We start from the raw sequence: 16,270 nt of genomic DNA, 5'->3' as shown, positions 1-16,270 counted from the left end.
GCATGGACACAAGGAAGATCTACGTATCAAAATTTTCCAACTCTTACTGCCATATATGAGTGGACGAACAGATAGACACGGCCAGACTCGTCTAAAGATGTTCACTTAGAATATATATACGTAATGGCGTCGGAATGTGTTCTCGTACCTATTACCTATATTTGTGCAAAACCAGTATTCCCTTTTTTAATGACTACAGGGTATAATAACTTTAATATAATATGCAACTTAGTGTTTTTTTTTTTATCCGGCTTTGTATTGGCTGTTTGTTGCGCTGTTTGCTTTCATTACCCCATAGCTCAGATCCATAGGTCCAAATAAGTTTTAGCACAGAGTTATACAGGATTGTCCGGTAAAGAGGGCGATCGTCAGTGGAGGTTACTTGCCCTACATTTCAACATTGCAACTGGTACAAACGTTAGCGCAACAATTATACCCTAATTATTATTATAAATTGAATCTCTCAATTTTTAACATGGTGGCCTACAAGCGTTGCTTGTTGCTTACTTTAAATAGATAGCTCATAATCGATTTATCTATAAACAAAAAAAAACTAAGGACAGTCTTAAAAGACGTCGGAGCTGTGCGAATTTAGAGCGTCTTATTTTCTGTATATTTTTAATTCACAACGCCAACTCTTAGTTCTAAAGGTCCACTTGGTTCAACTGCTCAAAAGTAAATAAAGTTTGGAGCTTGTAGTATCGATGTTAATCTTTTCAATTCTAACATCGATGCAACTCGTCTTTTTATATCGATACATATATCGCTTTAATCGAATACTTTCAGACAATTTTTTATAAGTTTTGTTACTAACTTACCAAAAAAGCTTTCTTCTATTGTTATTATTCGTATTAATTTAAAAAAATTATTTTATTTTTAAGACAGCTAGAGCCAGCTATTGGTTCAGTAAAGTCCTTTTTTTAATCTGCTGAGAGTCACGCAATTTTTACTTTTTGTCTAGCAATCCTTCCTTTTGATGATATTTCATTTTTGAAACTAAACAATTAACCAACATTAGCAGCTTCTAACGGTCGCAAGACTTGTATTATATATGACAGAAACTACAAATCTGGTTCATTCAGCATATTTTGTGCCGTTTTGTGATGAAGTACCATATCAGTGTGCAATTGTAAAACCTTCTAAATTGTATAGTACATGCTCTCATACTCAGCTTTCAACTGACGGATATACTCCAAGAGTGAACGTGATTGATTTTCAGAATTCTGCTTCAATTTTTCAATAAGTATATACTTTCGAAACTTTCCATATTTTAATTTAGACACTTAAAAAATACTGATATCGCTAGATGATAATAGTAGTGGTTGTGGGTCAAAAATTAAAAAAAAAATTTCCGGCAATTGTCGGTTAGTCTATATTGCTCATCAGTTGTGATATTTTTAATGTTGTACGTGACAATTAATTAGTTTAAGTTAATGCGCAGTTAGCTTCACTGTGTATGCAGCAAGTCAGAAGACCCAAATAATAATTGAACATCGAACCATACACGGTGACAGCATGTCGCCACATGGGACTGAAAATGCAACAAAACAAAACAACACAGCTTGCATCAAATAAAATTTGTTTTATAAAAAAATCGAATTGTTTCGATTAATCGTACGCAAAACATCGATTAAATGCGATACATCGATGTTAAGTCAATATCCCGAATCCCTAGTACTGCATGCTAATAACATATTTTTTGAGAGAAATAACTTAAAAGAACGATGCGAGCATGCATTGAAATTGATGATGATTACGATCACAATGAGAATGTAGAATATATTTTGGAAAATGTACTCATGCCTGATGACGGCAGCCCAGAATACAGACGCCTGAAGGATGATTACAATTCTCAGCTGACATTATCATGTAAATGTACGGACAATTGTAGTAACATTGTTTTCTGCTGCCACGGAGACGGCATTAAATACACTCGCATGAAAGGCGAATTAGTTTTATTATCAAGTGCAGATAAACAATTGCCATCTATTATCGAATGCAATGATCTATGTGAATGCCGGATTACCCCATGCACAAACCGAAGAGTGCAGTATGGGCCACGCAAAAATCTTGAAGTGTTTGAATCGCCATTGTATAAATCAAAAGGTTTGCGCACTACTGCTGATATTCCTTGTGGGGCTTTTATCTGTGAATATGCAGGCGAGCTTTTAACTATTTCAGAGGCTCAACGGCGGCTTGAACACATTGACAAAAATTGCCTTGTGAACTACATATTATGTCTTAATGAGCATGTAACACCTCAAAGTCCTTATCTAGTGCAAAAGCAATTGTTACTAACTATTGTAGATCCATCTCAACGTGGAAATATCGGTCGATATCTAAACCATAGCTGTCAGCCAAACTGTGAGATCTTACCCGTGCGAACAAACTGTCCTATACCAAAAGTTGGTGAGCGATTAGGTTGGTATATAAAAGTTAAATACATGCTTATTTCTGTTTGAAATGCTTGTAGGAATCTTTGCCAAACACGATATATATGCCAATGAGGAATTATGCTTTCACTATGCGGGGGAAGAGCATCGCGGAGGAATGTCTAATGGGAAACCTTGTCTGTGTGCTGCTCCTTATTGCATCGGTATTATTCCAAATACTCGCTTTTAGAAAATAAATAACAAGTTAAAACTTCGTTTAAGAACTGTTCATTTTTTAATAAACGTAAATAGTTTGGAAGTCATTCAAAGTTTATTAGAAATGTCCGTACTGAAAAGCGGCAACTTTTTCAATATCCATTCCTCCAAATCAAGCAGCGAGCGTTTTTTTAGTTCGTGCAATGTGCTTTTTAAGGGGGTGAATGTGCCTTCTATGCCTTGTTTTTGTAATGACTCAAATGTCTCTAGCCCCCATTCAAGTGGAACTAATGTATCGCGCTCTCCGTGGAACATTAGTAGTTCAGGAAGCGTGTTTTTTGGTGCTTTATAATTTTCCAGGGATTCATAGACCACAGATTGACGATTAAGGAACGATGAGTGTGCAAATACACCAGCCATACCAGTATATAGGTGGTAGCATGTGTGCAAGGCTAAAGCCCCACCCATTGAGAAACCACCGACAATTATGCGATTCAACGGGATGCCGTGGTCTATTTCATTCTGGATGAGTTGATGTACAATATCGTAACATTGCGACATGCTCTTCTTACTTTCCAGCGCTGCAATATTTACTGATCGGCGATCGAACCACACAGTGGAAAGCTCACCACTTAACGGAGTGTACTTTTGCATTGGAGCAGTTGGATATATCATTTTTACATGCGCTAGATTAAAATCTCGGCCTAGTAAAAACCGGACCCATTCTAGTAAATTTTGTCCAGTATCGCCAGAGCCGTGAAAAAAAATAACAGCCGCACTGTATTTTCGTAACGTCAATGTTGACATTTTAGATATTTTTATTTTGTTGCGATAAGGAATATCACGTAAACTGCAAAGCGGTCACAAAAAAATCAGTATGACCAAGAGTACAAAATACGAGCATGCTCTTTTCCGACATAAATATACTGAAAACGCCATAATTTCGTAATCTCTGCCGTTGACGTCGATAACACATTTGCACTTAAAATTAACTTAATAAGATCACACTATAAATTGTATATATTCTCATAATCCTAGCTTTCTTAAGCATAAGCTTAGAGTTTCATTGCATTTTAGATTGATTACAAATACATTTAATTACAAATGTTTTATTAGAATACCCATAATGGTATTTTAAGATTTATGGCAACACTGTGAGCGCCTTAGTTGATAGTTGTTCCCGTTTGCAGTTGTGAGTGCTACGAAATAATAATAACAAACGGTAGTATTATTAATGAATGGACTGCAAATAATTACAAAAAAGATATTGATGTTTGTGCAAGATTTTATTCAAACCAATTGCTTTAAATGGAAGTGGTCTTCATCTATTGAAATCCTAAAAACTAGAACTAGAAAAACTAAGATTGAAAAAATACCTACGTACATCGCGCTGCTTAACTTATCAGCTGTTAGTACACATACTAAAGTTTTTCCATTTGTGTATACACTCAAAAGAAATATTTTTTTCAAAGCAAATAATAAGTAACATACACAAAATGTTAAAATCTTGATAAATATTCGCTAATATTCATATGTATATTCAACTACTCATGACTTGCTATCCCGAAAATCAACAAGTTGTTGGGTGAATATGCAAACAATTGCATGTATAATGTACATACACATGAGCATATACATATCCACATGCCTTTATAATAATAAATCAAAAGTTCTTTCGGTCTTTCTACTGCCGAATACTTCTATATCTCGAGCATTTGTTTATATACACATACTCATGTTTGTATTTGAACATACTACACATGTATGTGTGCATATTAGCATGTGTGCATTTGTGCCTTCTCATCATGATTTGACAGTATTTCTTCTTCCCTCTCTCACTTACACTTTGCCGTTGTGATTATCGCAAACTTGATAAATAAAAACTGTGAAGGGAACTCCTTGCCAGATTTTTATGCAGAGTCATTCAAAAAGCACGTCACTTTACCCACACATTTCTAGTTATGTACGCACATGTATGCTTGCATATACATACATACATATATATTTATGCACGTAATGAAACTAATGAACGTTATCTATATGCATACACGCATATATTTCAAAATGTTTGTGGCAACTGACTGATTAATGATTGGTGATCACCGCACTGTAAGATTGTTCACATTATAAATCTGGCGTAAGTGATCACTTTAAATATCAGTAGAACAATTTACATATCGTTTTACTTTGACTTATCTAATAACACCTTGGAGACTTGGGTCCGCTATAAGTATTAATAACTAAAAAAGTGAAGATCTCAATCTTAACTAGACATAGACCTAGGAGGCATCCTAGCCTAGGTCAGAAGACTCGATTCAGTCATTACATAAAACATGCCTATTCAAACTTTCCACATTTATTATATATTTACAATTCCGTTGTTATTCTTTAGTCACCTTTGTTTGCTATTTCAGTTAGGCGCTGAGTTTTCGTATTTATAGCATGACACTGCACTTTATTTACTACACAACATGAAAATTTGTATACCCTATACCTACTGAAAATTGGTTAAAAACATAAAAGAAAGAAGTAAATTAAAGTAATACCAATGCTAATAAAATAAAAATTAAGCAAAGAGATTCCGAACACAAAAAGTACATATATTATAATATGTACTTATATTCCTAATCGATTTAGCCATGTCCGTGTCCGTCGATAACTGTAAAAGCGAGGACGTAAAATTGAGAATTTAGTATCCTTTCTCTCATAGCATATGACGAAAAGTAATGCAAAGAAAGTTCAGTTCTCGCTTAGTATGCACAAGTAAAAATATTTCACTTTGGATAGTTTCCTCCACTATTACATAACTGTAAAAGCAAGGACTTAAAATTTAGAATTTAGTATCCCTTTTCTTTAAGCATATGACGAAAAGTTATGCGAAGAAAGTTCAGTTCTCGCTTAGTATGCACAGATAAAAATATTACACATTGGATAGTTTCCACCACTATTCCATTATTTAAAATGTGAATTTTTCGAACATTTAATACCGAAGTTACTCTATAGCAATGTAAGTGCCGTTGTGTGGGCGAAAGCAGTCTGGAGGTGGATACAGGGTATACTGTATTTGGACATTCCCGACTAGACCATTTATTTCAAAGCGACGTTTCAAAGCTAACGCTACCTGTTTTGTGTGGATTTTTAGTGGAGGAATGACAAAGCAAATTGGTTCAGTTGAATTCCGGCGTACGCACAATCAGTCGATGTCGAAGGTGCAACCTGAGTGAGCTGATCTTTATAGTTTGTACGTTCATAGTTTACGTTTCAAAAAGGCGCGGTAAAAGCAACCTACTATACAGGAGAATGTTCTTATTCTATTTGGTAGTACGGTATGTAATAAAAAGTAGGAGTGCTATAATCGAAAGTATCCGACTAGGAGATACCCTGACCCCGCGCCGACTGTCGTAGCAAACATAATAGCTTATTTCAATACATATGTCCATTAATATGCACAAACATAACCACGCACGCCTCTTGCTGCACTGTTTATATGAGTGTAGATGCAAAATCAATTCTTTGAGGGAAATCAATATTTATAAAAACTATGTTCGCAGTACGAGTCCGTTTCAAATCATCGATTATATTTCTCCATTTCCATGAAATCGATCAGAATCGGGTTTAAATCCTGTTATATATCCCCCGGCTTACAGGGGCACAGTCTTTAAATCTGGTATGAAGGCTCTCATATAATATAGAAAATCGAGAATATTACATTTTTTGGATAACTCTCCCCGAACCCAAAAATACATCTATTTAGAAGTCTTTGGTCTTTGGTACTTAGACACATTTGATACGATATTTGTGGCCTAAAAACTTTATAGTGATCATCCAACAAAAATATCATAAAGCGGCTCTAAGGGAAAAAACAGCGCAACTACAGCATAGCTAGCGGCGTCGCATTCGAAGGAAGAATGTTTTTGACGGTAGCTTGGCGCCGGAATCAAGGAATCTCCTAGTCGTTCACTCCCGATTAGACCACTCTTACTTGTTTATTCGTGTGGTGGTTGGACTTTGGGCACACCTTTAAGTATTGGCGAGCCTTATCGCCAAATTTTATAAATCGACAAGACGGCGCAACTCCTATAATCAATTGGCATACACAATTCAATTCACAAAGCAACCAAGAAAAAACATTATTGTCGGGTGGATCGATTTTTATGATTAATAAAATTTGGCGACAGGCCAGAGTTTTTTCGATTTTCTAGCCAGAAGTGAATGGAATGGACTACCCGTCATTTTAACTGGTGCACTTTTATTTCTTTCCCAATAGTATTACCTGAAGATATTGACATAATACTGGGTATGAGAATATTCCATAGTCGCCCACTCTAGAGCAGACACTTCTAAGGTCTGCGCTGTCTGTTTGATTTGAAATATCCCATTAACGAGGTTTACTTACACGCTGTCAAGCATGCAGAAAAGTAGCAAATTATCCCAAAGAGTTATTATATAGTCTGATATGTGTTCTTCAAAAAGTAACATATTTGATGAAATTAATGGAAGGTTATGCAAATTTCATCAATCTTATTCTAATATGCAGAACTAAAATGCTTTTTTTTTTTAATATATTTTCGAATAGACTTAGAGATGAACGAAAACTCAGACAGCTGTTCCCTCTCCACGCCATGCGGGCGTTTCGACACTGCGCGTGCCATAGACGACCACGATGCAACAGATGATGACATGACTTTCTGCATGTCGAACTATGCCAAGGAAGCACTTAAAATGATGTTCATGATGCGTTCACACGGCATGCTGACAGACGTTGTGCTTGAGGTGAAGAAGGAGCTCTTTCCTGCCCACAAGGTGGTTCTTTCTGCTGCGTCACCGTACTTCAAGGCCATGTTTACTGGCGGACTGAAGGAGTCTGAGATGTCGCGCGTTCAACTTCAAGGGGTAAGTAAAGTCTAGCTATATAGCTCCAAATTTTTGCTATAATATATGAACAGCATAATCCGTTTTGCTAGGTGTGTCCTACGGCAATGGCCCGGATTCTTTACTTTATGTACACTGGACAGATACGTGTTACAGAAGTAACTGTCTGCCAACTTTTGCCTGCAGCGACAATGTTCCAAGTGCAAAATGTTATTGATGCCTGTTGTGCTTTCCTGGAGCGCCAGTTAGACCCAACTAACGCTATAGGCATTGCTAATTTTGCCGAGCAGCACAGCTGCAGTGAGCTACAGAAGAAAGCAAACTACTTCATTGAACGTCACTTTATGCAAGTATGTTGAGAATGTTGAATTTTGTTCTTACCTTTATTAGCCTCCATGCTTTGATCGTATCGCAGGTGTGCCAGGAGGAAGAGTTTTTACAGTTGTCCGCTTATCAACTGATAGCACTTATCAGGCGGGACGAGTTGAACGTACAGGAAGAACGCGAGGTATACAATGCCGTTCTGAAATGGGTGAAGTACGATGAGGACAATCGGCATTGCAAGATGGAACACATTCTTGGCGCTGTTCGCTGCCAGTTTCTTACGCCCAACTTTCTTAAGGAACAAATGAAAAACTGTGATGTACTGAGAAAGGTTCCTGCTTGCCGCGAATATCTAGCCAAGATCTTTAAGGACTTAACATTGCACAAATGCCCAGGCGTCAAAGAGCGCACGCCAAATACAACGCGTATGATATTCGTCGCTGGCGGCTTTTTCCGACATTCATTGGACATACTGGAGGCATATAATGTAGATGACAAAACTTGGACTTCTTTACCAAATCTGCGCATTCCACGTTCCGGTCTGGGCGCTGCATTTCTCAAAGGAAAGTTCTATGCAGTAGGCGGCCGTAATAACAACATTGGGTCTTCATACGATTCCGATTGGGTAGATCGTTATAGTGCTATAAGCGAAACGTGGCGGCCCTGTTCGCCAATGTCTGTACCGCGTCATCGTGTCGGCGTAGCAGTCATGGACGAGCTAATGTACGCTGTGGGTGGATCAGCAGGAATGGAATACCACAATACAGTAGAGTAGTAGGTACTCTATAACATACATTATGAGTTTACAATAAATCCGTTTTATTATTAGCTATGACCCAGACCAAGATCGTTGGACGCTCGTCCAGCCAATGCATTCCAAACGCTTGGGCGTTGGCGTTGTGGTTGTTAATCGTCTTCTGTACGCAATTGGTGGCTTCGATGGCAATGAGCGTTTGGCCAGTGTAGAGTGCTATCATCCGGAAAACAATGCATGGAGCTATTTGCCGTCCCTCAATACTGGCCGCAGCGGAGCAGGTAAAATCTTTACCTTATTTACATATATCAAAGACTTTGTTCTGACTGGCTGACTGAACGCTGATCATTTTGTACTGAAAGTTCGTTTAGGGTCGAAAGTGAGTACTAAGACAGGGATTTGGAAAATTCTACCTGCAAATAGGAAGAAGTTTTATCTTTGGTGTAATTGAGACAAAAGAATTTATATAAACGTAAATAAATATGAGCGACGGGTTCTGTTTAATAACTTTGTTGATTGGTATAAAGGATATAATGTTTTTGTGCAAATGTATGTAACAGGCAGAAGGAAACATCTCCGACCCCATAAAGTATATATATTCTTGATCAGCATCAATAGCCGAGTCGATCTAGCCATGTCCGTCTGTCTGTCCGTATGTATGAACGCAAGGATCTCAGAACCTATAAGAGCTAGAGACTTGAAATTTTGAACTGAGGTCCTTCTAGTGCCCGTGCAGTACGAGTCTGTTTCCGATAGTCGGTAACTTGCCCTGTTTGCAAGTCATCAATACAAATCGATATCGAAAACCTGTTTTTTGAGAAAATTAAGTAATTTCGCTAGAGTCACCAAACTTGACTTCTAGAATAATATATATATATATATATATCAATTAAATAATTGATAATTAATTAATAATTAATAATTATTAATTAATAATTTAAGCCACAATTTTAATGTAATATATTCCATAGCAAAAATATCCTATAGTACTTACAATAAGATTTATTGTTGAAAATTTCATCAAGTTCAGTTAAGAAACACAAAAGTTATTAAAGAAAACGTGATTTGGCTGGCCTCGTGTTTGCGGCAGCTAGACACAAATTCACGCGCGTCTTAATTGAATTCTATCAACAGCATTGCAATTGCGATTGTATTGTTTTCTGTGCTGTGCTTTATTAATGGTCGACAAAACGAGTGGCAAACTAAGTATTTACTACATTAGAAAAGCAAAATTTAAAATTATAAGCCTTATCAGAATAAAAATATTTCTTATATCATCCCCGACTCGATGGACGTATTTTTTTCGGCCGTCCAGCCACCTTGGCACTTTTCAGAGCTAAATTTGTCAGTGACGTCATTCGAGTCAGCAGCTAAGACGAAATGTATTAGTAGAGAAAAAATATTTAATATTGTTTAAGTAAATTAAAATAATCCTAAATAACTATATTATTTTAGAATGTTAATTAGTTAGAAAAGCGGGAGAATAAAAAACAGGTAGAAATAAAGGGCGATAATTTCTTGTGGGTCTGAAGGGAGCAGAGAATTGAAGACGCACTAACAAGAAAGGAGAATCTGTGTCACCAATATTTACTTTATGTAAGAAGATAAGGCCTAGGATTTTTAGAAGAAGCCGGCTGGAATACGGTGGTAACCGAAGATTGGGGTCCAAGTTTAAATCTAGTATGGCAAAAAAGTAGAAATTTCTTTAAACTTATTCATATTGTATATCTCTATGAAAGGAAAATGGCCTTTTTTTGGCATAACTGCGAAGCTTTAGGCTTAATGTCTACAATATTTAATCTTCGGCGTGCCGAAGATAAGTATAAGTTGATATTTATTATACATCCGATTGACGGTTTTTATAGAAGTCATGTAACATTGTACCAACCCCACTTGCGAAAATAAATATAATATATTTTTTTAGGTTACAGCGTGTTTTAGCTTTGAGACAGAAAACATTCCGCGGGCAAGACATTTTTCATATATTTACATTTTTCATGTTGTAATACAATATGTTTTAATTTTAGGTGTCGCAGCCATTAATCACTTCATATACGTCGTGGGGGGATTTGATGGCACCCGGCAACTTGCTACTGTAGAACGATACGATACTGAGAACGAGACCTGGGATATGGTAGCGCCAATACAAATTGCACGGAGTGCTCTTTCGCTTACAACACTTGATGGCAAGCTGTACGCTATTGGAGGGTTTGACGGCAACAATTTTCTTTCTATCGTTGAAGTCTATGATCCACGCACAAACACATGGGAACAGGGTACTCCATTAAACTCTGGTCGATCTGGCCACGCTTCCGCGGTTATATATCAGCCTTCTTGTGCCACTAGTTTCATGGACTACGAAGAAAGTGTGATGCCAAGGCGCGATGACAGCAATGGTGAAAGGCATACCGAATCGCCTCAAAATCCCTGTGGAGGCAAAAGTCCAGACTTTTGCGGTATTACCTCCAATATGCAGTTTCATGCGTCGTATGGTGCAAGAGGCTGTCACAACTGCGAATCGGACATAAAAGCAATAGACGATCCTATGACAGCATTACGTATTATACATACTGCTCAAAATAATATTAAAAAGTCAAGGCGATGGCAAGATTTAAGACGATATGGGAACCAGAATCTTAACATTTGCCATTCATTGTTCTCTATGCCTATAGCACACAACGTACCAATGTCGCCTAGTAATCAAATCAATTCCCGACGACGTTGCATATTAATCCCTATGTGTATAGCCATGCAAAACATAATACTTAAGAGCTTCGAATGGCGCTATAAAAAGTTCACAACAGTATCATGAGAATTATTTGAACCGTCAAACGTACTTTGAAACCAAAAAGTTCCATTTTGTAAATCCAAAATTCCTCCATTTACTTTTACTTTCTATTCCATATCAATAACCATTCCAGCCAACCATTTGTACATACATACGACAATTTATAGTTCAACAAATTTTACTTAAATACGTTTCTTAGGTGATTGTGTGTATGCTTTCAAGGATATGCAGTGTAATATAAAGCCTTTTATAGCCTTAAGTTGTCTTAGCACACTCTAGGTGCACGTCATTATAACAACGCTTACATTAAGTAGGATAAATATAAAGGGAATGTACGTACTATCACATTTGATAATTGTACCACTATAGTTTGTAAGCATATTATAAATAACACCTTCAATTTTAATATTATTCATAACAAAATAGATTATTATATTAGATAAATATTAAAGCATTCGACAGTAGTTTCTGAAGAAAATGTAGGTTAAATAAATATATATCAAAGATACTAAAATAAATTTGGTCAAACAGGATTTCGATATCGATTTCTTAGAAACGGGACAAGTTATCGACTATCGGAAACAAACGCATACAGCGGATATTTCCAAATTAGGTCCAACCACTAACTATACAATGCATAGATGTCAAACAGCAGAATAATCGGATCACGATAAATCGCAACGACTGAGCCCCATGGGTGCCCGCGACCATTTTAGTGTGCCCAGATAGAATAGGACTGCTGAGAATGGCAGCCGAACGCCGAAGGATTAGGAGCACATACGATTAAAATTTCAATTCATAATGGAAATAATTCCATCTATATACTATACATATATACATTCGCTAGTGTAGACTGTCTACTTATTTTTAATGAGTGCAGGGTATTATACAAAATATTCCAAGCACGCAATAATTTTATTTTTATATTATTTATGTTGTCTACTTTCAATAGTGTTTCTATTCAATTAAAGACTTCGTTGTTTTCTAGGTCGCGGCGGATTCCAGGATACAGGTGTGTTATCAGTAATAGAAACAATATTTAAGCCGCCCATTTGCAAGCCTTTGATAGCTGACTGTAACAATAAATATTTAAACATATGTTTTAAACATAATTATACGTTATAAACGTAAGCTAATTTTACCATTCTTCCTGGGCCAAGTCCACGAACTTTCACTCTAATTGTCTTCCAGCCAAGTTCAACCGCTTTCTGAAGTTGTACATAAAAATTATCACACAATTAGAAACCGCTAAAATATTGCATCTTACCACGCCTATGCTAACAGCTGTTGCTTGTGCAGCAATATTTGTCCCTTTTCTGGTATTTTTGAAACCTTCGACTCCACAAGATCGTATTAGTCTTGGCACACCTAAAACAAATAATAATTATTACTCTTTAAAGCCTTTGTCGAAATTAATCACGAAACTAGCCTTTGTAGTCCGTCACTGAAATAATTGTATTGTTAGGCGACACGCGTATGTTACAGATTGGCAATTCGTTAAAGGGTATACCGTTGAAAAGCTGCGTGGCGGTGCTAGCGTCAGGAAAGGACTTCGCCCTTCTGTTGATATAAATAGATATTATTTTTTACATTGAAGTAGGCCAATTATTGTGCCTGCACTTACCGGTTAAGAAGCGTGTCAATATCAACAGACTTTTCGCCAATGGTGCCTTCGTCTTTTGCCGGCATGGAGGCCAACATTTCTTTGCGGTCCTCCGATTTTCTTAAAAATGCACTAGTGTGTATATAAGAGCTTCTTGATGATATCGCATTTGCTGTACATTTCTTAAAAAAATGTATTCCAGCCAAAACCGTGGTTTTCATAAACATGTTTAAGGAATATAAATAATCAAAAATAGTATTTTGTATAATTACATCACGAGACTGAACTATCTGGCAGCGCTAATAAATATTTTACAGTGTTGGTTAATACATTTTGTGAATGGTCACTGAATGCGTGTATAGAAGAAGCACATTTATTTACACGTGCTCAGATGCAATAGTTAGGCTGGAAATTATTAAGAAATGGCTCTTAAACGATTAAAGAGTTAGTGTCCCACGTGGTTTGTTGAAAACTAGAAAAATATTAATATAATACATTTTTAGCAAAAAAATCAAAGCGTTTAACTGGTCGGCTCAAGCACAAAATTGACAAAAAAGTACGCGAACACAACCGAAAGGAACGTCGCGAGGCCAAAAAGAATCCTAAGAAAGGCAGTAAAAAGCAAAAACTAATACAGATACCAAATATATGCCCGTTTAAAGATGACATACTTAAAGAGGTGGAGGAAGCAAAGCAACGCCAGGAGAATGAGCGGCAAACTCGCCGGGAAATGTATAAATCAGAACGCGAACAGAACAAATGCAAGTCGCTAGAGTCGATGGTTGAAAATGCCGACATTCGGAGCACTGTGCACGGGATAATGCATGAAAATAATGCTGCTGATTCTAACGAGAAGAAATACAAGAACGCCACCACTAAGGAGCAATCTCTAAAGCAGTACTTTAAAGAATTTCGTAAGGTAATTGAGAATGCAGACGTTATTCTGGAAGTGGTCGATGCACGGGATCCGCTAGGCACGCGGTGCAATGAAGTGGAGCGAGCAGTGCGCGCTGCGCCTGGGAACAAGCGGCTGGTACTCATTTTGAATAAAGCCGACCTTGTTCCAAGGGAAAATCTTAACAATTGGATAAAATTTTTTCGGCGCAGCATGCCCGTTACAGCGTTTAAAGCTTCCACGCAAGATCAGGCGTCAAAATTGGGACGAAGGAAACTACGCGACATGAAGAGCGAAAAAGCAATGCAGGGTTCGGTATGCATTGGAGCTGAGTTGCTTATGTCTATGCTGGCCAACTACTGTCGGAATAAGGGCATCAAAACATCAATACGCGTAGGAGTTGTTGGCATACCCAATGTGGGCAAGAGCTCTATTATAAACTCGCTAACCCGAGGACGTTCATGCATGGTTGGGAGTACTCCGGGAGTGACTAAGTAAGTTATGCAACTCGATGAAAAAATCATCGTTTGATATGAAACTACTAAAAAAAATACTTTCTATAAGATTTTTCTATAGGCCCTTGATTTTATGCACTAAAATTATAAAACAATTTATCTATTTTGTCACCCATTTATTTAAATTCTCTTTGTTTTTCGTATTCATACACAGGAAAAAAAAAGAAACTGTTGGGGGTTCGATACGTAAACCTAGGTTTATAATTTTATAATTTAACGTTTTAATGAACACATTGCAAACCATATATATAGAATTTGCCTAAAAGTTACGTAAATATTTAATCCTTTCTTAAAATGCAATGAATATGTTGGGGCTCAAGTTATGTATTGGGGCTGGGTAATTCTAAAAAACTTTAATCATAAGGCAATTGGTTTGGTTTTGTTCGGATTCGAAACGGTTGAGTTCAAAGTAAGTTTGCAGCCTTGACATAAATAGAATCAATGACTCCCCCAACTGCAAATACAAAGATTAACTTTAAACTCCCTGTTTATTACATGAAATGTTGAATACATTTTTTACACGAAGTATTCATACAGCGTAATAACGACAAATGTTGATAAATTATTAACTACATATGATTAACAAATTGTTTAAATCAAACATAATTGCCGATCGAGTGGTTACTAACTTCCTATTTTTTTCAGGGCTATGCAAGAAGTTGAGCTTGATTCAAAGATCAAGCTTATTGATTGTCCTGGCATTGTTTTTACCAGTATTGCCAGCGAGAGAAACGAAAATGCGCACGCCGTGTTAAAAAACGCTCAGCGTGTAGGCGACGTTAAAGATCCGTTTAGCATAGCAGAGAGCGTTTTGAAAAGAGCCAGCAAAGATTATTTCTGTAAAATGTACGATATTACCAGCTATGACACCTTTGAAGAATTCTTTGCCAAGAAGGCAGCCAGAATGGGTCAGTCAATTTCTTTAGTTTATTGTCCTTATTTATTATATGTCATTCCGATTTTCAGGAAAATTTTTAAAAAAGGGTGTTCCAGATGTTGTGTCCGCTGCGCGTAGTGTGCTGAACGACTGGAACATCGGAAAGATCAAATACTGTACTCAACCGCCTGTAATAATCGATGATACCAATGTACATATAAGTGCTTCGATTGTTCACGCAGAGGCGCGAGAATTTGACGTACATAACTTTGAGTCCATGGAGACTGACTTACTGAACCAATGTCCTGAGAAATCGGATGATGTTATGGAGATAACGTCCACTGGTCCACTTGAGTTGAGGTCGACGCCTGAAGATACGCAGATTGCTGCCGCAGAAATAACAGAAAATGAAACGTCGTTAAAGGGTCGCAAGAGAAAAATAGAGGACAATAAGAAGGATAAACAAGATCCTGTGTTGCTTCTGGAGGGTATATCTTTGAACACTATTTTCCTCGTCATATATATAATAAACAATATTTCTTTCAGAGAATCAATCCCTTAACAAAAACATTAAGGAACTGCAGAAAAAGAAGAAAAAGCAAAATGTTCGGAACGAGAAGAAAATTTCGAAAATAACCGATGTCTTGGACAGCTTTAGTTTAGGTTCATCATCAACTAATGCTGATAAATACGATTTCGACCAGGATTATGTTTTTGAATGATTAAACTATAAGAACGTGTTTATAACAATAAAAAAATTTATATTTCCCTAATTTGATGAAATCAACATTTCGGTTTCGCTATTAGCAATTTTCATACAAATGCAATTGATAACGTTTTTGTTTCACTTGTATTACAAATACTTGAGGTGTTATTTTTCAAGTCACTATTCCATCATGATACAAAGCTAGTACAAGTGCAATTAAGGAATTAAAATTGAATCACAGTGTGATTACCGATTAAATCAGTCGTACAGTATTGAATATTCGATTGGTGGCTCTAAAATTGTAACCCTTGAGTAGTGACTGACAAACTTTATCTAGGAGAGATTCCT

At 36.8% G+C, this 16,270-nt stretch overlaps 5 protein-coding genes across 9 annotated transcripts; 3 read left to right on the top strand and 2 right to left on the bottom strand.

Moving 5' to 3' along the window:
* The first annotated feature begins 1,664 nt into the window (after nt 1–1,664).
* On the top strand, nt 1,665–2,695 carry LOC135439636 (probable histone-lysine N-methyltransferase set-23). The gene is made up of 2 exons (XM_064698387.1): nt 1,665–2,409; nt 2,474–2,695. Exons 1-2 carry the CDS (start codon nt 1,725–1,727, stop codon nt 2,620–2,622), a joined length of 834 nt encoding a protein of 277 aa, XP_064554457.1. The 5' UTR covers nt 1,665–1,724; the 3' UTR covers nt 2,623–2,695.
* On the bottom strand, nt 2,645–3,454 carry LOC135439637 (lysophospholipase-like protein 1). Its single transcript, XM_064698388.1, has one exon. The coding sequence runs from the start codon at nt 3,393–3,395 to the stop codon at nt 2,697–2,699; it is 699 nt and encodes a 232-aa protein (XP_064554458.1). The 5' UTR covers nt 3,396–3,454; the 3' UTR covers nt 2,645–2,696.
* A 302-nt stretch (nt 3,455–3,756) lies between these two features.
* On the top strand, nt 3,757–11,857 carry Keap1. Of its 5 annotated transcripts, none has more exons than XM_064698381.1 (6): nt 3,757–3,810; nt 7,165–7,481; nt 7,553–7,810; nt 7,876–8,558; nt 8,614–8,819; nt 10,566–11,857. In XM_064698381.1, exons 2-6 carry the CDS (start codon nt 7,173–7,175, stop codon nt 11,348–11,350), a joined length of 2,241 nt encoding a protein of 746 aa, XP_064554451.1. In that variant the 5' UTR covers nt 3,757–3,810; nt 7,165–7,172; the 3' UTR covers nt 11,351–11,857. The 5 variants fall into 5 exon arrangements, with proteins under 5 accessions (XP_064554451.1, XP_064554454.1, XP_064554452.1 ...); XM_064698384.1 differs by having other exon boundaries at nt 3,764–3,780; XM_064698382.1 differs by lacking the exon at nt 3,757–3,810 and adding an exon at nt 3,880–3,996.
* Nucleotides 11,858–12,222: 365 nt separating this feature from the next.
* Nucleotides 12,223–13,209, bottom strand: mRpS11 (mitochondrial ribosomal protein S11). The gene is made up of 5 exons (XM_064698389.1): nt 12,951–13,209; nt 12,756–12,886; nt 12,594–12,694; nt 12,469–12,534; nt 12,223–12,399 (listed from the first exon to the last, which is right to left on the bottom strand). Exons 1-5 carry the CDS (start codon nt 13,154–13,156, stop codon nt 12,292–12,294), a joined length of 612 nt encoding a protein of 203 aa, XP_064554459.1. The 5' UTR covers nt 13,157–13,209; the 3' UTR covers nt 12,223–12,291.
* A 20-nt stretch (nt 13,210–13,229) lies between these two features.
* Ns1 (Nucleostemin 1) lies at nt 13,230–15,989 on the top strand. Its single transcript, XM_064698386.1, has 5 exons — nt 13,230–13,373; nt 13,433–14,318; nt 14,985–15,247; nt 15,306–15,704; nt 15,763–15,989. The coding sequence occupies exons 1-5, from the start codon at nt 13,352–13,354 to the stop codon at nt 15,936–15,938; spliced, it is 1,746 nt and encodes a 581-aa protein (XP_064554456.1). The 5' UTR covers nt 13,230–13,351; the 3' UTR covers nt 15,939–15,989.
* Nucleotides 15,990–16,270: the final 281 nt, after the last annotated feature.

This window comes from Drosophila montana, unplaced genomic scaffold (genome assembly GCF_035044405.1).
Source record: "Drosophila montana isolate Dmon_TW-CO22-7 unplaced genomic scaffold, ASM3504440v1 contig_599_1, whole genome shotgun sequence".
NCBI classification, from domain to species: Eukaryota; Metazoa; Arthropoda; class Insecta; order Diptera; family Drosophilidae; genus Drosophila; species Drosophila montana.
The sequence above is the reverse complement of the archived record's forward strand: the minus strand, read 5'-3'. Positions and strand labels throughout refer to the sequence as shown.

Bases quoted from the DNA above. Each gene is read 5' to 3' on its own strand.
- LOC135439636 (XM_064698387.1), top strand. From the start codon at position 1,725: ATGCGAGCATGCATTGAAATTGATGATGATTACGATCACAATGAGAAT. The intron at 2,410-2,473 runs GTGAGCGATTAG...AAATGCTTGTAG, and splicing joins CTGTCCTATACCAAAAGTTG to GAATCTTTGCCAAACACGAT.
- LOC135439637 (XM_064698388.1), bottom strand. From the start codon at position 3,395: ATGTCAACATTGACGTTACGAAAATACAGTGCGGCTGTTATTTTTTTT.
- Keap1 (XM_064698381.1), top strand. From the start codon at position 7,173: ATGAACGAAAACTCAGACAGCTGTTCCCTCTCCACGCCATGCGGGCGT. The intron at 7,811-7,875 runs GTATGTTGAGAA...ATCGTATCGCAG, and splicing joins TTGAACGTCACTTTATGCAA to GTGTGCCAGGAGGAAGAGTT. The intron at 8,820-10,565 runs GTAAAATCTTTA...TTTTAATTTTAG, and splicing joins TACTGGCCGCAGCGGAGCAG to GTGTCGCAGCCATTAATCAC.
- mRpS11 (XM_064698389.1), bottom strand. From the start codon at position 13,156: ATGTTTATGAAAACCACGGTTTTGGCTGGAATACATTTTTTTAAGAAA. The intron at 12,535-12,593 runs GTAAGATGCAAT...GTACAACTTCAG, and splicing joins CAGCTGTTAGCATAGGCGTG to AAAGCGGTTGAACTTGGCTG. The intron at 12,400-12,468 runs GTAAAATTAGCT...TTATTGTTACAG, and splicing joins GACTTGGCCCAGGAAGAATG to TCAGCTATCAAAGGCTTGCA.
- Ns1 (XM_064698386.1), top strand. From the start codon at position 13,352: ATGGCTCTTAAACGATTAAAGA. The intron at 13,374-13,432 runs GTTAGTGTCCCA...ATACATTTTTAG, and splicing joins GGCTCTTAAACGATTAAAGA to CAAAAAAATCAAAGCGTTTA. The intron at 14,319-14,984 runs GTAAGTTATGCA...TATTTTTTTCAG, and splicing joins AGTACTCCGGGAGTGACTAA to GGCTATGCAAGAAGTTGAGC.